This window comes from Camarhynchus parvulus, chromosome 1 (genome assembly GCF_901933205.1).
Source record: "Camarhynchus parvulus chromosome 1, STF_HiC, whole genome shotgun sequence".
In the NCBI taxonomy this organism is placed as follows: domain Eukaryota; kingdom Metazoa; phylum Chordata; class Aves; order Passeriformes; family Thraupidae; genus Camarhynchus; species Camarhynchus parvulus.
Genome location: NC_044571.1, coordinates 97499945 through 97516731, shown reverse-complemented (window position 1 = coordinate 97516731; position 16787 = coordinate 97499945). Strand labels below are relative to the sequence as shown.

The following is a 16787-nucleotide window of genomic DNA, read 5'->3' as shown; positions in this document are numbered from 1 at the left end:
CTGGAAAGAAGTAGAATAGCATTATTGTGATATGTTCCAATTTCCTTACAAAAACACAAAATAAGGACAGATCACATTACAGGACTTCCAAGCTTTCAACTTTAAATATATCTTGTTCTCTACAAAATCATGTGTCATTCAGAGTCTGAAGATACTTGCTATGACAGCAACATCTTTATTTAAAAAATAAACAGTCATTTTACTGGAAGACTAACAGTAGTCTGCACTTGAAATGACAAATCTTCCCATGTTCTGGAACTCAGAAAGGTTGATCATATTTAAAATTATATAAAATGGTTTGGTTTTGGTTGCTTCTATTTAGCCACAACAAATAAGAGATGATAGTGTGAACCTTGGATAAAGCTCTATGTACTGAAAGCCCAGAAAGCCTGACCAGATTAGGGGCAGAACAGTGACAGAAAACATTTTTTAGCCCTAGCACTTTCCCTAGAATCTGTCATCTCCTGTGATAAATAGCTCTGACCACACTTCTCCAGTAGTAATAGAAGCCAAACCAGACAGTATCTGCTCTCACTGCCAAATTCCTGAGAGCAAGATCTGCCAGAGTTTACCATCTCTCCCTATACAAACATGCTGTGTCCAATTAACATTAGGACTGTTCCCACTTAATCAATACCATTAATGTTTCCTTTGTCAAGGCACATTAAAATTCATGGAAAGCATATCAAGTTATATTAGTTGATTTCTTTCTTTTTCCCATTTTTTTCTTTTAGCACCAGAGAGTCAGTGCTATTACCTAACATTAGCTAGCACTTTTCTTTTAAAGATAAAGTTAACTTACTTTATACTAGGGATGACAGAGCCAGCTGGAAGAGGGGGTGAAAGCCGTGGAGGGACATCATATTCTTCATTTATCAGATGACCATTTGAAAAAACCTAGACGTCACACAAATATTACAATGAGTATCTCCTCCTATCACCATGGATAATCATCAACTAGGTATTATACAATAGACCTTGAGAAGCCTGTGGGTAAAGGCTTTCCCAGGAGTTCACACCACAGAGCTGTCTCTGAAGTGACGCTGAGGCCTGTTTCACCCCATTTTGAAGCTGTAGAACATGTTAGTTTAAAACCTCACCAAAAGAAGTTCCACACGACAGTTACTAGACAGACACTCAGTTACAGCTGAACTGCTTGGGGAAAAATTAAGATTTCAAGATTGCAAAGTGAGAGAGATGAAGTATAATGGCAAAGCAATGGGTACATCATGCTGAACATATTAATTATTAAAACGGTGATACAGTGCCTGCCAGAATCCATCCTCTAGCCACAGGATTGTCTTTCCAATTCTTGGCTTCTATCAATACCAAAAAGTTTATATTACAATTGATATATGAATCAGGGAAGAAAATTCATTCCATGTTTCCCTCATGAATGTAAATATAGCCTGAGATAGTAATTCAGGGTTGCTTCCTCTAATTGAATGGTTCAGATCTACAACCTGAAGATGACAGTTCAAGAAGTACTTGGTTGAAGATCTATGTATGTAACTCCTCCAGACTACATTTCCACATGACTTGGTATTCTAGTTTGCGAAGTACTCATTCCATCAGCTTCAGTATTGTACTAGACCACAACAAGAATGCTACATGAAGGTACAGTTGAAGATAAAAATCCAGCATCCTTTTAAAATCAACAGAAAACCTGTAGCATTTAAACAACACCCCAGATCTAAGTAAAGTTTTGGTGCTTTGCCTCAGTACTGAGAAATGCATTATTATATAATAATTTAATTATACACAACATCATAGATGACTTAACTACCTTTCATCACATATGTCAACACCTCTTATCGATAGTAATTCAATTTTATAAAAGTACTTTCAAAATAACCAAAACCTCCATCTATATATATATGGGAAGATACTTGCCATATACATACACATACAAAAAAAAAAAAAATTGACTGGAGATAGAAAGGTTAAATAGCTTGCGGTCTTGGAAAAAGCAAATAGATGAAAAAAATGATTTCTAACTACCATGGCTTAACCACAAATCCATCAGTCTAAGCAAGAGCTATGTAGTCTTGCACAAGCTGTGTAGTCTTCAAAAAAAAACAAAGAGATGAGCTTTGAGTTAATAACCTCTATGAATAAATTACTGAGCTGCTTTGATAAAACTGATTAGAGTGGAACTAGGAATTTTTTCTTAGGACATCACCATTTGATCTCTTTTCAAAGCTAAGTCTGACCAGCTGTAAATGGCTTTGCAAGAGCCTGAAGTTGCTAAATGCCAGAATTCACCTCATCTACACCAGAGGTAAGTGGATCATCTACTATTCCATCAGAAAATGCACACACAGTTTTGGCATGACAGTTCCAAAGTGGACTTGAGATGCTATATTATTACAGCACACAGGGATACACTGTTATCGTGGATAATTTGCTAGAAGACTACAGCAAATCTAGAATATTCTCTCAAAGATATTTTTCGACAGTTTTATGTGAAAATTGTAACTCAGACCCTCATGTACTGTTGCTTTATAAATTACAGCACTTCACAAATAATTTCTTTATGAGCAGCTTATTCTTAAGCATTGACAGAAAAGATTCAGAAACCACAAACCAGCACTGGCCAATATAGACAGTGTGTTAGCCAGTGCAAGACAATGCTGCAGTAGAGCGTGAATTTAGGATTCCCTGGAAATACCTTGGCACCTTCTGCGGGCAGCTCGTGACGCCTGTGCTTCCGCATGAATCCCTGCTCTGAGCTGACGCGGCCGTGCCTCCCGTTCACGTTTGCAATGGCGGTCAGGCCTGCCTTGGGGGAGGCATCGCCCCCGCCCCGGCAGCCCGCCAGCTGGCTGGTCCCGAACACGTCCCGGGGGCACCAGGCCTCGAGGGGCACGGGCTGCTCCCTGGCGGGCAGGCCCTCGGCCTGGTGCAGGTGCCTGGCGGCCCGGCTCTCCGGCAGCAGGGGCGGAGGCCGCTCCGGTGGCGGCGGAGGAGGGTCTCGCTGGGGAGGTGGCGGCGCTGGCAAAGGCTTGTCCTGCTTCCTCACCATGCAGGGAGAAGACTGAACGACACAGGAAATTACAAAAAAAGGAAAGTTACGTGGAGGCATGAATGTTGCTCGTGATTGTTATGAATAGAAAAGCTGCCCATTTTTTTAAAAGGTTGCAGAGTTCACAGGTTGGGCCAGTTGCCGCCACAGTGGAGTTCTAATTGTTTGTTATTGTAATCACCTGTCATTTTCATTAACTACCTGTCCTTGATGGTTAAGAATTCCCCCTTAGCCGGGTGTTGCCTTGCTGCTTCCTGGAGGATGGCACCCAGACAGTGAACAGGAGGAGACCTTGGAGTTAGCATGCAAATGACATCAGATCCAGCATGCAATGGGAGAAACCCCTCACTAAACCTAGCCAAAAACCCCTAAAACAACAGGCCAACACAAAATTGATGAATCAAAGTGATGTCTACATGTGAGGAACAGAACCTAGTATCTGCTAAGACCCTTTTTACTCCTCACCCTAACCTAAAGATGTCAGCCAGACAGAAGACCTCGAATGTTGAACCAAAAATCAGGGAATCTCCTTATGCTCTCGTGAGGATGGAACCTCCAGCTCTACCCACAGACCAGTGGACACAGCTGCTCTCTTCCTGTTCTTCCAAGTCACTCCTGGGAGCAGCGGCGCCATGAGCACAGACCCGTTGGTTCTCACCACCTGAGCTGATCACTTCCAATAAAGGCATTAAAAAGGAGAACGGTCTCCTGCCCGTGTTTATTTCACTGACCAAGTGTGGATTCATCATTTCTGAGATATTTTCTTGGCCTCACAGCAGTACCTGGCAGAAGGTTAAATGCAGGCCTCACTGGCATTCTGCAGCTAACCTGGCCCTTCAGAAAGCACGCCCCCAATTTCTGATGTTGCATGAGTAACCCAAGCAAGGAGTGGAAAGCAGAAATGACAGCTAACTCAGGCAGAGTTATTTGAGTTATTATAATTTTTCCAGTATCCTTTGCTTTGATCATCTGAATCACTTATTCATCTGCTGAAATGAATTCTGTGTAGTGTTTGGAAAAAACAGGCTTCCTGATGTGGAAGAGAAACCCAAAACCCCGAACAAAATAAAATCCCAGAGGAATAACTCGCTGACAGCAAATGAGCACAAAAAGCAATGATTAGAGAGCAAAGGGAAGAAACAAGAATTATTTCATTTTTAATTATATACCTAGGGATGACTCCAATCTTTACATGCACTGTCTCAGAGTACTGAATCTGTTTGAATTGCTGTTCAGTTTTTCAGGTAGCAGCCTAATTAGTTCGTAGTTTTACTTGCAATTAGCTTATCTGCAAGCCACATTTGTCAGAATACTTGGTTCTAAGAAGTGAATTATATCATAAATGGTTAAATGTGGTCTAAAATTATGTATGCTAATACTAAAAAGCTGAAACTCAGGTTATCAGGAAAAGAAAACCTCATAGCTGCACAAATCTGAGCACAAATCTGACAAAACCAAAACATTTTCATTATGACTGAATTACAAATGGCAATTTACAAAGTAATAGCTGGTCCAGGTCTTTACAAATGTTTTATCTACAGCTACCATAAGAAAAACAGGGAAGATTATTTTCCTGGGAATGTATAATTTTCTTGGACTTTGGTAAGCCTGCATATTATTACCACTTAAAGAAATGGAGGTCACTGAACTTTTTAGTAAGAACAGCATTTGCTATCACTTCATTGACTAGCCCAGCACTATTCTTCAAGCAATTCCTCAACACGTGACTTGAATTGATAATAAAGTTATTCTACCTACAGGCTTATGTATATTAAAAGGAAGTAAACTAAATAAAGAACTGTTTAACTCACTTGCTAGTCAAGTAAAATAGTTATTATCACTGTTAACACAGGAAAAAATTACCCTGATTTAGATTTTTTGTTATACCTTATAGTTATAAATTATAGTTTTTAACTTGAGCAAAATAGAAAAGTTGTGGGGGTATTTTTCCTGAAGGAGTAGTTTTGGCAGGACTAAATGATCTTTTTTTCTCTTAAATATAAAATCTTTTAATGTATGAGATTATTCTTTGTTACCCCCATCCTGCTTCCCCTGCACCTCACAATTTTTTTTTTCCAGGAAAAGTTTCACGTAAAAAAAACATTTTCAATGCTTTTTCAAATTTCAAAGCAGCATCAATACTATTCCTGGTTTAACTTCTTTTTTAAGCCAAGAACCCTGCAAAAAAAACCCTATTATAAAACTAGTTTTTAATGGATGTGGGATATGTTTGGTGTATATCCTCAATGTGTTATAATTCCTTTGCATAATATAAGAAAAAAGAAGATTAAAGAAACTATTCAAAGTTCTATTTTTTCTTCTAAATTGTAAGCCACTAAAATCTTAAAAATATATTGATTTTCAACCTTAAAATAAAAACGTGACAAAAGAAGCAAGCTACTTCAAACTGGATTATTATGAGTACATAGGTTTCAGGTCGTGTCCTGAACTTGAATGTGAATTATTCATATAAAAATGAAAAATTTTAATCTAATTAATTCTCTCTATACAGCAATTACAATAAAACAATCAACTTGTTACAGAGAGTAGCAAACAGTATTTGTTCTTGTTCACGCTTATCTACTCAAAAAATCATTGAATCTTTAGTATCACTAGTTTTACAAAACATGGCATACAAGCTTATTGGCTATAGAGCCATTATTATTTCCCTTGAAATTTGAGTCCTATTATATGCCATTTATGGTTTTGAAATCAGTGTATCTGCACATATTTTTCTTGTAAGGACACTGTGGAAATTGAACATAAATCATCATGAAAGGAAAACATATAATTTTAATGAGATAATGACCTTTAAATCTATTTTCAGGAAACTTTAGCTTCTATTTATTTTCATTAATCAGAGTTTGTTACAGAACTGATCCATTACTGCAACATCTTTCAAATTCTGACCATAATCAAGTACAATATAATCATCAGACAAACTGAAGTCATATTTGACCAATACATCCAGCCAAAAATATTTAACTACATAAAGTATTATGGAAAAAGAAGAGACTTCATCAATATGGATCTAATCTAAAGTTTCTTTAAACTAGAAGGAATTAAAGTTCTTTTGGGCAGAGCAAAATCCTGAAAAAGCAATATCCATGGAAAGGTTTGAAACAGTTCACTTTACAAAACAAACAAGAAGCTCCCCTCAGAAAAAAGCAAATGCAATTTCTCAGAATTCTCATATCCAGAAATAATGGTTCAGTAACACTTACCTTTGGTGACCCGGTTGGGCTGGCACACGGTGAGCGTGCTACTCCCTTCTGAATCAGATCCAGACGGGGAGGGACAGGAGGAAGACTAAGATGAGGGATTTGCAGGGGGTCTGGAAGTGGTTTTCTTCTTTGTGCAAGAGGGGAAGATCCTGGGGAAGTCACTGGTGAATTCTGCCTGTCATTGCACTTCAGGAGAGAAAAAATAAAATTATCTTTTACCTGATGATCAAGTATACAACTTCCATTCCCCAACTAAAACACTTGATACTTATCAGATACCTACTAAGAGTCAATTATAATAGTAATTTTTCATAATGGACATCTGGACAGTAGAGCTCATCTTATAGTTACTGAAAAAGAAGTCTACAAGTCATTCTATCTCAAAATTAAGACCCGTGTTAACTTGTGATGAAAATAAAAGAATATATATTCCAGTAACATGTATAAAAACGTAATGATCACTGCCAAACATAAGGGAAAAAAATCCTAAGTTTTATCATAGCACTGCTACCCTTGTTGACTTTTTTATTAATAGAGAGTACTCAATCTAAAGTTCTACAAATTACTTTGAAAAGCTGGACATCCATGATATTGCCTGCTACTGCCTACTGCCCATTTTCAAATCATACTTCCATACAAAACAGAATGTATGTCTTCTGAAAATTTACCAATCGAAGTCACCAGCAAGATATTAGGGAAAGAAGCAAAATCAACAAAAAAAAAAGAATGGATTATAAAAATAATTTTAGAACAATTTAATCATTTAAGCAAATACTGAACTAACAACACAAACATTTAACTTCTCTCTCCAGGGACAAATTATGATTTCTTTTTTCCTTGACCTGTCCTTTCAAATTCATCAGAACCAAAGATTTCAACTCTCAATATAGGACTTTACTCAATTTTGCAACTAGTCCCTGCCCCTCATCTGGCTCAGTTCTAATAAACACAGCTCAGATGTTTGTTCAAGTTATTTCTATGAACTCACTGTATGAGTATCAGTGCACTGTAATAAACCTGAATGTCTGTGCTGTTCTGTGCTTTCCCCAAGAGTAGACACAAGTAGCTGGAGGACATTCCCACCAATGATCAGCTTTGGGCCACTTGTACAGTGAGGCATCCCACTGTTCTCATATCACAGCTTGCCTACAGAGGCAAAAAAAGCACCCATCTTTGGGCTAAACTCCTTGGATAAACCTCCCCCTCTCTTCATAAGCTTTTTCTCATGAATGCTGAACATCCCACAGTGATAACTGAATTGATCAGTAGGGAGGAGAGTAGAAGGTTCTTTAACAAGAAAACGAATAAGCAGCACTACCTTTCTTTACACACAATCATTATGTTAAGAAACTGGAAACTTCATAAATTCAAAAGTAGAGTGAGGAGAAGGATCCTTATCAATGCTTTGTACTACAGTTTAGTTTAATGTCCCATTCTATACAACAGGGATTGCTACCACAGTTCCTTCAAAAATAGAAGCCACCACAGCATTACTGTCAACAGTGCACAAAAAAGCAGGAGAGGAGTGAAAAGATGTTGAAAGCTAGAAGGGTAATGTGCAACTCCATCATCAGGAGGATTTTTTTTGTTGTTATTTAGAGTCTTCCCCACTTCATCTACATGGGCAAGCTCAATGTCACAACTAAACATTCAAATTCAAGAGACAGAGCATTTTAAGATTCGTGGTTTTCATCGCTACCAGAAGTTTCTCAGTTTCTCCCTTCAATGAAGAGGCGGTCTCAATATTCATATTAAATGCCTTGAATACAGTCTTTAAATTCTGTTTCCTTTAACTGGTGAATGACCCTGTCCTTGACTGGAAGACCATAAAGATAAGCACATAAATTACCAAAGCATCTAGCCTCTCAACATTAAGGAATGTTGAATAACTAAGCAAGATATGTATCTTGCAAGCATGCCTGAACAACTGTAATTATAGAATTACTATAAACTGAATGTCAATTCATTTTCCTTATGAGAAGGCATCTATCAGTTAAACAGCATAATAAACATTGTATCATTTAACAGCATTAGTTTTCAAAGTTTAGTTACAACTCCACAAAGCATTCCTGAAAGCCAAGAACTATGCAATACAATATACTCAAAGGATTGACTTCAGCAGACACAAAATGAATTTGTTTCCCAAATTATCTGAAATAGAACCAAATAAGCAGGTCACGCCTCCAAAAAGATTCAATTATTTGAAATAAATGAAAGTGATATAGTTAAGTCTCAGCATTTTATGGTATTGCACAACATAATGCATTTCAGCCAGCAGGGAATTGTTCCAGAAGAGCAATCATATATGTGATAGGAGTAGGAAACGAAGAGTAAGAAATATAGGAAATACTAAAAACCAATTACTGGACAGGAAACATTTGTTCTGCATTTAGGATGTTCTAATTGTTGCATCATCAAACTAATTAACACAATTTCCTGAGAGAGCAACCTGAGAGTCTCAAATGGGAGACTGCCTGGAACTGTACAAATCCCAGCTAAGTGAACAGCACTGTTGTGATATCATTTTAAGAATATCCATCCCTGTTTCTATCTGGCAAACTTCTCTTACACAGTTCTGCTCTAAAAAATCATTCGGCTAAATGATGCCCTCTTCCCTCAGTGTGCTCACTGGTTCCATCTATGTCAGACTTCTCCTGCTGCAACAACAGTCTAGCTTTGCAGAGACAAAAATCATAGAATAGTCACATTTAAAACCCATTCATTTAGAAGTTCAAGATACTTAAACACTGGTGTGCTTTTAAACCCAGTGAAGCAAGCAATTTAATTTATGTGATAAACTTCTAGTTCCATATATTAGCTTAGTATTTGGCTACCTCTATGACATTCCACAGACAGTAAACCACAACTAACAAAATGAAATGGAAAATTTTCAAAGTAGTAGGTGTGTGAGAGGACTTGAATTTAGGCTTATATCCATGTCTTATTATGGCTTATTTCAAAATAGCCAAGTCATTTTTCAGTCCCCTGGACTACTACACTATAGTACAGCCACAATGCCAACAGAACATGCTGCGACCCCCACAGATTTCAAGAAGGGAATTGATTACAGCCAACAAGTTAAAGAGTAACTTATCAGGCACAATTTAAAAAAAAAGTTAAATAGCTGCAAGCAAAAGCAGCTTTTCTTCCCCTACAAGGAAGCTTAATCTGTATCACCACTTGGTGCTGAAGTAAGAGCAAAAGTTTTGCTGGGACAAATAATTCTTTGTTGGATCCACTGATACTAAAAATAAACCAAAACCAAATATTCCACAGCAGCAAACAGTTTTCCTTGGCATTCAGTATCAGATTTCCATCATATTCCCAATATGAAAATCCCATATTTTTCAGTCCACGCCCATCCAACCTGTCCAGCTGCATCCTTTGATGAGTGACAGCTAGGCCAACAAGATGGCTGCATCTCGCGTGGACACCAAAGAATTAACAGACACACTAATATCTACTCTTTTTGGCACTCTACTCTCCTAAAATTCCTGTTTGTCACCTACTGGAGGTTTTTGTATGTTTTCCATATGCTGGGAAAAATGTGCAATGAGAGAGAGAGCAGTGACAAAAAGCTAAAACAAGCAAGTGATTAAGACACAAACTAGCTCAAATGAACTGGCAGTGACAGAAGACAGACCTTCAGTGTACAAAGGGGCTCTGCTGCACCACACAGAGACCTGTGCAATAAAGATGTAATTAAGGAGAAGAACACAGACTCCTTTGTAACAACATGGACTTCATCTGGTTGGCGTGACTGCTGCCAAGGGAAAAGCAGCTGTGACTTTGCAGTTGTACTGCAGAAGGGACCACACTTGTGTTTTTCCATCAGACGTATTTGTTACTGGGATATGCTGGTATCAGTTTGCCCCTAGCATTTGTGAATTCAAGAAAAAGCCTGCTTCCAAGAGTGATTACAATATATAGCCTATTTTTCTCTGATGGAAATATTAACAGCCAGGCTATTAAATCAAGAGTTTTCAAATACCTTTATGCCAGATAGGCACATATGAAAAGCATTCTCAACATAAATCCTAATGATTGATTCATTGAGAAATAGTACCCTGCCTGTTAATGTCCTTGGAGCAAACTCAAACTGCATGAGACATCTAAGAAGATCCAAGCAGACCTACACCAGAAGCAGTTCTCTGAAGTTTCTTTATTTATAATCAGGTGAGAACTCACGTATTTGTTATTTCTAGTTAAGATAAGCTGTGACCTAGGAAAAGTCGTATTATCTAAGCTTAAAACTTTAAATGAGGATATAAATTTACATCACCTAACACTGATGACTGTAAACATATTTTTAAATCGACAGATTTATTCCCTTTATCTTTGTTGACCCAAGAAAATGCATGTGAAGGAGGGAGAGGCAGTGAGGTCTCAGAGTCAGGAGCACACTGCCAAGGGAATCAGTAATTAGAGGAGGCACACTGCCTCCCAGCATTTATACCCTGCAAATACTAGTAAGTAATCAGTTAAGTAAGTCACTCCTGTTGAGTGACATGATCTTAACACATTCCACCAAACAGGTGTACCATTACGTAGGAAGTGATATGTATATATCAGTCCAGGTACTACTGAAGGAATATATGGATATGTATTTCAAGTCCTATTTTACATATTTTTATATTTTATACAATAAAATGAAAAACATTATTACTATATAATACATGCCTTCTACCATTACCAGAAAAAAGTCAACTTAATAATATGGAAATGAGTGAAAACAGCCTCTTCCCATATATTGAGAGCCAAGGTCTTTTGTCGTGATTTACCAAATTTGACCTAACTCACCTGCTGGAAGAAGGCTAGTCATGGCAAACTGTCTTTCAGCCTTGACAATTTCCTATCATTATTTTAAAGTACAGCATGAATCAATCAAACAATCAGGGTTTTGCACATTCAGATAGCTAGGAAATTAATTTCAGAGAAAACAGTAACTGTTGAAGATTGCATGCAAGATGTTTTCCATTACCATCTGTATGGCTGATTACCTTGTCAAGTGAGCAGTTTGCCTTATCTCTCTCTTTGAGTGACCACATTCACACCTTCCTCGGGAGGGGACCTCCGCTGATAACAGACTATTGAATATCGGTGCATGACTGATAAGAACTATAACATCCCATTGTGAGATGCTCCGCCCAGAGGGAGGAGCCAAGCACTGCTACCCCATATACTCCGAGATTCTGAAATTGCAGTTTCAGTTTTTCTCCACGAGATTCCCCAGAGGAACAGCAGCTACCTTTTCCTCCTGGATCTTCAGAGGAAGACTACATCCTTCTCTACAGAACCCCCTTGCTCCAACAGAACCACACCTGATACTTCAGAGGACTGCAGCCACAATTTCAATCGGACTGCCACCAGCACCCTGACCAACAGGGTGTCAGGTTGGGTTCTGACTCTGTCAGTGTTGTTCCAGTGGACTGTATTGTTTATTTTATTCTTTTTATTTCTTCCCTATTAAAGAACTGTTATTGCCTGCTCCCATATCTTTGCCTGAGAGCCCCTTAATTTAAAATTGTAGCAATTCGGAGGGGTGGGGAGGGTTTACATTCTCAATTTCAGGGGAGGCTCCTGCCTTCCTTAGCAGACTCCTGTCTTTCCAAACCAAGACAGTAACACTCCAGATGGGTCAACTTCATCTACCTTTAGATGGAACTGTTTATAAACAATGTTAATTCACTTTAAGGTACTGAAAACCTCATAGTCTCCTATACTGGTAGAGCCCTCCTCTATGTTTTCATGTGATATTATTTGGATAAAAAAATTACTTTAAACACTTATGAGTCTTATGAGTTCAAAATTATTTGCTCTTAGCAAGAACTCCTGCACTATTCATTTTCTTTATTTTCTTTCTTTTTAAAAGAAATCAAATTATGCCTTGTACTCAAGAAAAGTGACAGAGAACCCTTCATTTATTAGGACAATTAAATATTAAACATTATAGAATAACTAACATGCTCTACTAGACACTCCAATGCCTTCTTTAAAAATCAAAAAAAAAGAGCAAAGGTATTTTCAACATTTACCTGAGCCTGTAATCTCCATTTTTATTAATGTGCATTTCATAATGTTGTGCTTTGCTAGAACAAAAGCTGAGAAGGGGAACATTTTGGGCAATAACTGCATCAGCTAATCTCATACCACAGGGCTGAAATTTCTCAGTGAGGAAACAATTAACAGAGGCTTTTGGCACCACTCTTCCTCTTTCTTTCATTAAGAAATATCTGAAGACAATTTGGAAATAAAAAAAAAAGCTGATTGATGAAGCAGATAAACAGCCTAACTGCAGCAGATTTCTCCAAAGCCTCTGTTGGAGTTGATCTGCTGCTACTGCTGACTCATACACAACACCTAGCAAGAACTATTCATTTTTCTTAATGTGTATCCACTTACTGATTCCTTTAAGGAGCTTCATGATTATTTCTTTTCTTAAAGCAGTTTCAAGTCTGAGATCTTTCAGAGACTTCAGACATCTCTTAGGAGTTTCAGAGTACAGTTCAGGGGTAAGAGTGATAAACTGCAGAAATGGTATTTCCACAGATTGAGTATTTCCACAACATATTGTGAAGACCTACAGTCACTTTCATCAGAACTTCATGTCCCTGAAACTATTCTCTTCTAATGAGTTTCACAGCCCAGCTAACTACTATCCAGATTTTTCTTAGAATGGTCAGCCAGGTAATTTGACACAAATATAGCCCATTTGATTTTCAAGGATTAACAGATTTATGTTGAGAAATCTTACCACAGTCCATGCAATAAAGTAAGAACTGAAAATTTGTTCACTGAGATTATGAGATTACAAATTCACAACAGTACCAGCAGGTTAGCTGCAAGAGCTAAACTATCTTTGCCACCTAACTTCCTTAATTTCGAAAAATTACCTTATTACAACACTGTTGTTATGCAGCACCTTGTTCATATGAACAAGCGTTAATGACAAACAAAAGAAAATTTCACAAAGAGTAAAGTTCTACATAATGTCACAGAGGAAAATATAATTTCTTTAAGCAGGCTCCAAAGATACACTGATTAGCAGGAAAAATAAATAATGGTTAAAGAAATAGGCAAGTCTGACGAAGACGTTGCTAACAAAAAGGATATATAAACAATGCCTTATTACACACAGGTAGTATGGTTAAGACCATCACTGCACAATCAATGGTAACAATTTTAAGAAAACAGCAGTCAAAGATCACCAAATGATGCAATAATTCAACAATTTCAAATAGACTTGAAGAAGGTGGCAGAGTAAAGATTTCTTTCACTGAACAATGAAATCAATGAAAAAAAAATAGCAAGGCCCAAAAGCACTCAAGCACTTGGTGGATACCTAAAAGAAGATGTCTTATAGTAAACCTATTGTTCCTTCTTTTGATAAAGGCATAATGCATTTTTGCCTTATCATGGAAGTGATAGCGTTATAAAAGCCCATCAATTCAAGGCTATCTCACAGAGGTCATGCTGCAGACTGCAATTTAAGTCCAGGCAGGAAGGATAAACTGTTCCCAAGGGTAGAGCATGTTGTATTACATACACAACACAAGAATGATTCATAAGCCTTAAGAGGTTAGGAAGGATATCAGAAGCATATCTGTATATTAACTGACAGATATTCTCAGATATGAGGGTGAAGAACACTTTTTTTTTTTTTTACAAATACAATGATAAGAAAACGGAAAAGTAAGATGTTACAAAATTAATTCCAAGGCAACAATTCAATCTAGATGACCTTAGTAGAAGGAAAAATCTAGTAAATGCTCTGTCAAAATCAGTGTCGCATGACCTCTGACAATATCTATTCCAGGCTAGAATAGAGTAGTAAAAACTATCCCCATAAAGTAAACTTCTGTCAGTGATAGTGCTTATTTATCAGTAATAAAATCTCCTGCAACAAAGATCTCAGAATTTAACACAGAGCCCTTTCAGGACAAAAAACATTCCAAAACACACAGTCACTATGGATAATCTCAAAAATACTTTTCCCAGTAAAAGTACCTTATACTAAAAATTACAGAAAAAAAAATCATGGACAACTCACATGAAACATAACTAAAAGCTACTTGTGTGCAGTATGAATTAGCTGTCGAGTTCATTTTTATAAAGTAATAATATTGAAAATTGTTTAGAAACTCAACTTTAATCCTAAAACATTCTATGCATGTGTACACACATGTGCAGAAAACAAATGCATATAGGAAATTTTTTTGTTCTTTACTAATAAAATCTCAGGGAATTGTCCATACAGCATAGTTTGGATAAGAGTTTCAGCTAGTGCAAACTCACACTTTGCCCATTATAAACTAAGTTATCTTAGTTCACATCAGCTGAGAATCTGGAATTTTTTTTCTCCAATTCAACCTCAGTTTTAATGCATTTGTATTGACACATTTTGTTTTTTCAGCCCAACAACTGTTCAATGAGATGCTGTGAGCTAAAGCATGAAGTGCAACCTCTCCCTGTTTAAAGTTACAGGCAGCTTTGTTTACAATGTCTGGGTTTAGCTGTTGGGCAGAGTTTGAAAAGTTACCTTTCGGACTGAAGCCAAACGATTCATCATTAGAGCCTCTTCTCTATCATCATCATCATCCAAGTCCAACATGGGCATACTAAAGCTATCCATAATACTGCAGCACCTGGAATTCTCATCCCTGGGATCAAAAGGATCCACAATGATTGGCTCAGTCCCTTTGATTTCACAGCGGCAGAAAGGGCAGCCTTGGCCGTCTGATTCCTACAGTAAGACAAAAACATAGATAAATTTAAAAAAAAACAAGAAACAAAACCAGCAACAATTTTTAAAGTAGGACTTATACCTTTAACACAGAAACATCCTCAACCAGTCTGTAAAAGCTTGTAAAGAAGGACTGGAGTAAACAGGAAACAGATTAACAAATATTTAACCACAGTAAATCTTAAAATGACTGCACATTTAAAGCTTTCTCTCTTCAATAGACTAAGCTTCACATAAAAATTACTAATCAAAAATAGCTATTATGTCTATAAAGCACTAAATCAGTCTTAATATTACAGGTCAGGAAGTAACATGTTTTCTTTCAGGCATACATTTTGCTATTTCTTCAAGAGAAAGAGATGGTGAGGTGTGTAGACAGAGATAATGCATTTTATTATATACCTTTTATATTAACCATAAAGTATTTCTTTTTCATTTGATATTAGGAAATGCAGGCAAGCTTTATGGCATGCAGCTCTTCTTGGAAAAAACATATTCAGTCCATCACAGCTGCAGCATTGCCAGTATTCAGAGCACCTAAAGCTACAAACAGTTTTCTTCACATTTACATAAAAAATCAGGACTTAACTACATTTTCAATAAATTATATAAAACATGAAATTATTTTCGCATATTACCAGAAAAAAGAACTACTTGAATTTTAATTTTAAAGTGGCATGTGTTCAACAATTTTCAAGCAGCCATATTCAATTCCTTTTACTTATTTCAGAACTGTATTTTTTCTCATAAGAAATAAAAAAAAAGCCTTGAGATTCAGACTACTAATGAACAAAAATCAGAGAGGTCTTTCAAGGAGTTATATTTCCATCAGGAAGCACAACATAGATCTGAATTATAAAAAAAATTTTATAAAAACCTACCACCAAACAAATAAAACCACAAACAAACCCACACCCAGAAGAATAATGAAGCTTTCAAAGTTCAAGATAATTCAAAGTGAAATCAGAAATCACAAGGTGTTGTATTTGCAGTCAGGTACACAGACAGCTAAAGAGATATGAACCTCAAAATTAATTCTAAAATACCTATATATACTGAAATATAACCAAGCAAGCATTGGTTTTTTTGATTTCTCAGATACATAAACAACATTAACTTTTTTCTAGCATTATTTTTATCTTGACACTTGCCAGTCTTACTAAACTGACAGATGATTTTACAGTTTTTGGGTGAGCTGTATCACAAGGTCAGATAAGCATAAATGATTGTCTCCTGACATCACTTGCAGGATTAGCACTGGATTTTCATTTTGTATGGAAAGACACATCTACTCTACCTTCAGCACCATAAGTACAACTAACTAGTCATCTTTAGTACCTCAAAAAACATCTTCAAATTATATAGTCCTACTGAAGTAGTAACAGACAAGTGAACAGAAGTCCTCCCTCACTCTATACAACTCCTTAGAGCTTCATTTTCTTAAAAAAAACCCTTATCAATGAGGCACAGAGCTTTTAGTTTTCAAGGCTTCCTTGTACCTGTGTTCTGCACTAGCAGTTTCCATCCTTTCTTTGGAAAAGCCTTAGTAACCAAACACACTATCAGACTCGTATTCAGCAGTATGACTATATGCACAAGATGTCTATATTAATACACACACCTGTCCATGCCCTCAGAAAGGTTATTTGGAACATTATTAACCTTATAATACAGCCTATATGCCCACATGCTTTTAGAAAATATTTACTTTTCAGACAATAGATTTCTGTGGTATAAAATGTCATTTTACTCCTGTTGTGTAATACAAAAAGGAAACAAGTAAACCAAGTCCTAT

General features: G+C 36.8%; 1 protein-coding gene across 2 annotated transcripts in view; it reads right to left on the bottom strand.

The window, feature by feature from the left end:
* Positions 1-16787, bottom strand: part of CBLB (Cbl proto-oncogene B) — a 128574-nt gene that overhangs the window by 20605 nt on the left and 91182 nt on the right. For both annotated transcript variants that reach the window (XM_030954636.1, XM_030954644.1), the window contains exons 10-13: positions 14789-14992; positions 6250-6435; positions 2672-3037; positions 803-897 (exon numbers count right to left, since the gene is read on the bottom strand). In XM_030954636.1, coding sequence (XP_030810496.1) covers positions 803-897; positions 2672-3037; positions 6250-6435; positions 14789-14992 — 851 coding nt within the window. The remainder of the gene's footprint in view (positions 1-802; positions 898-2671; positions 3038-6249; positions 6436-14788; positions 14993-16787) is intronic.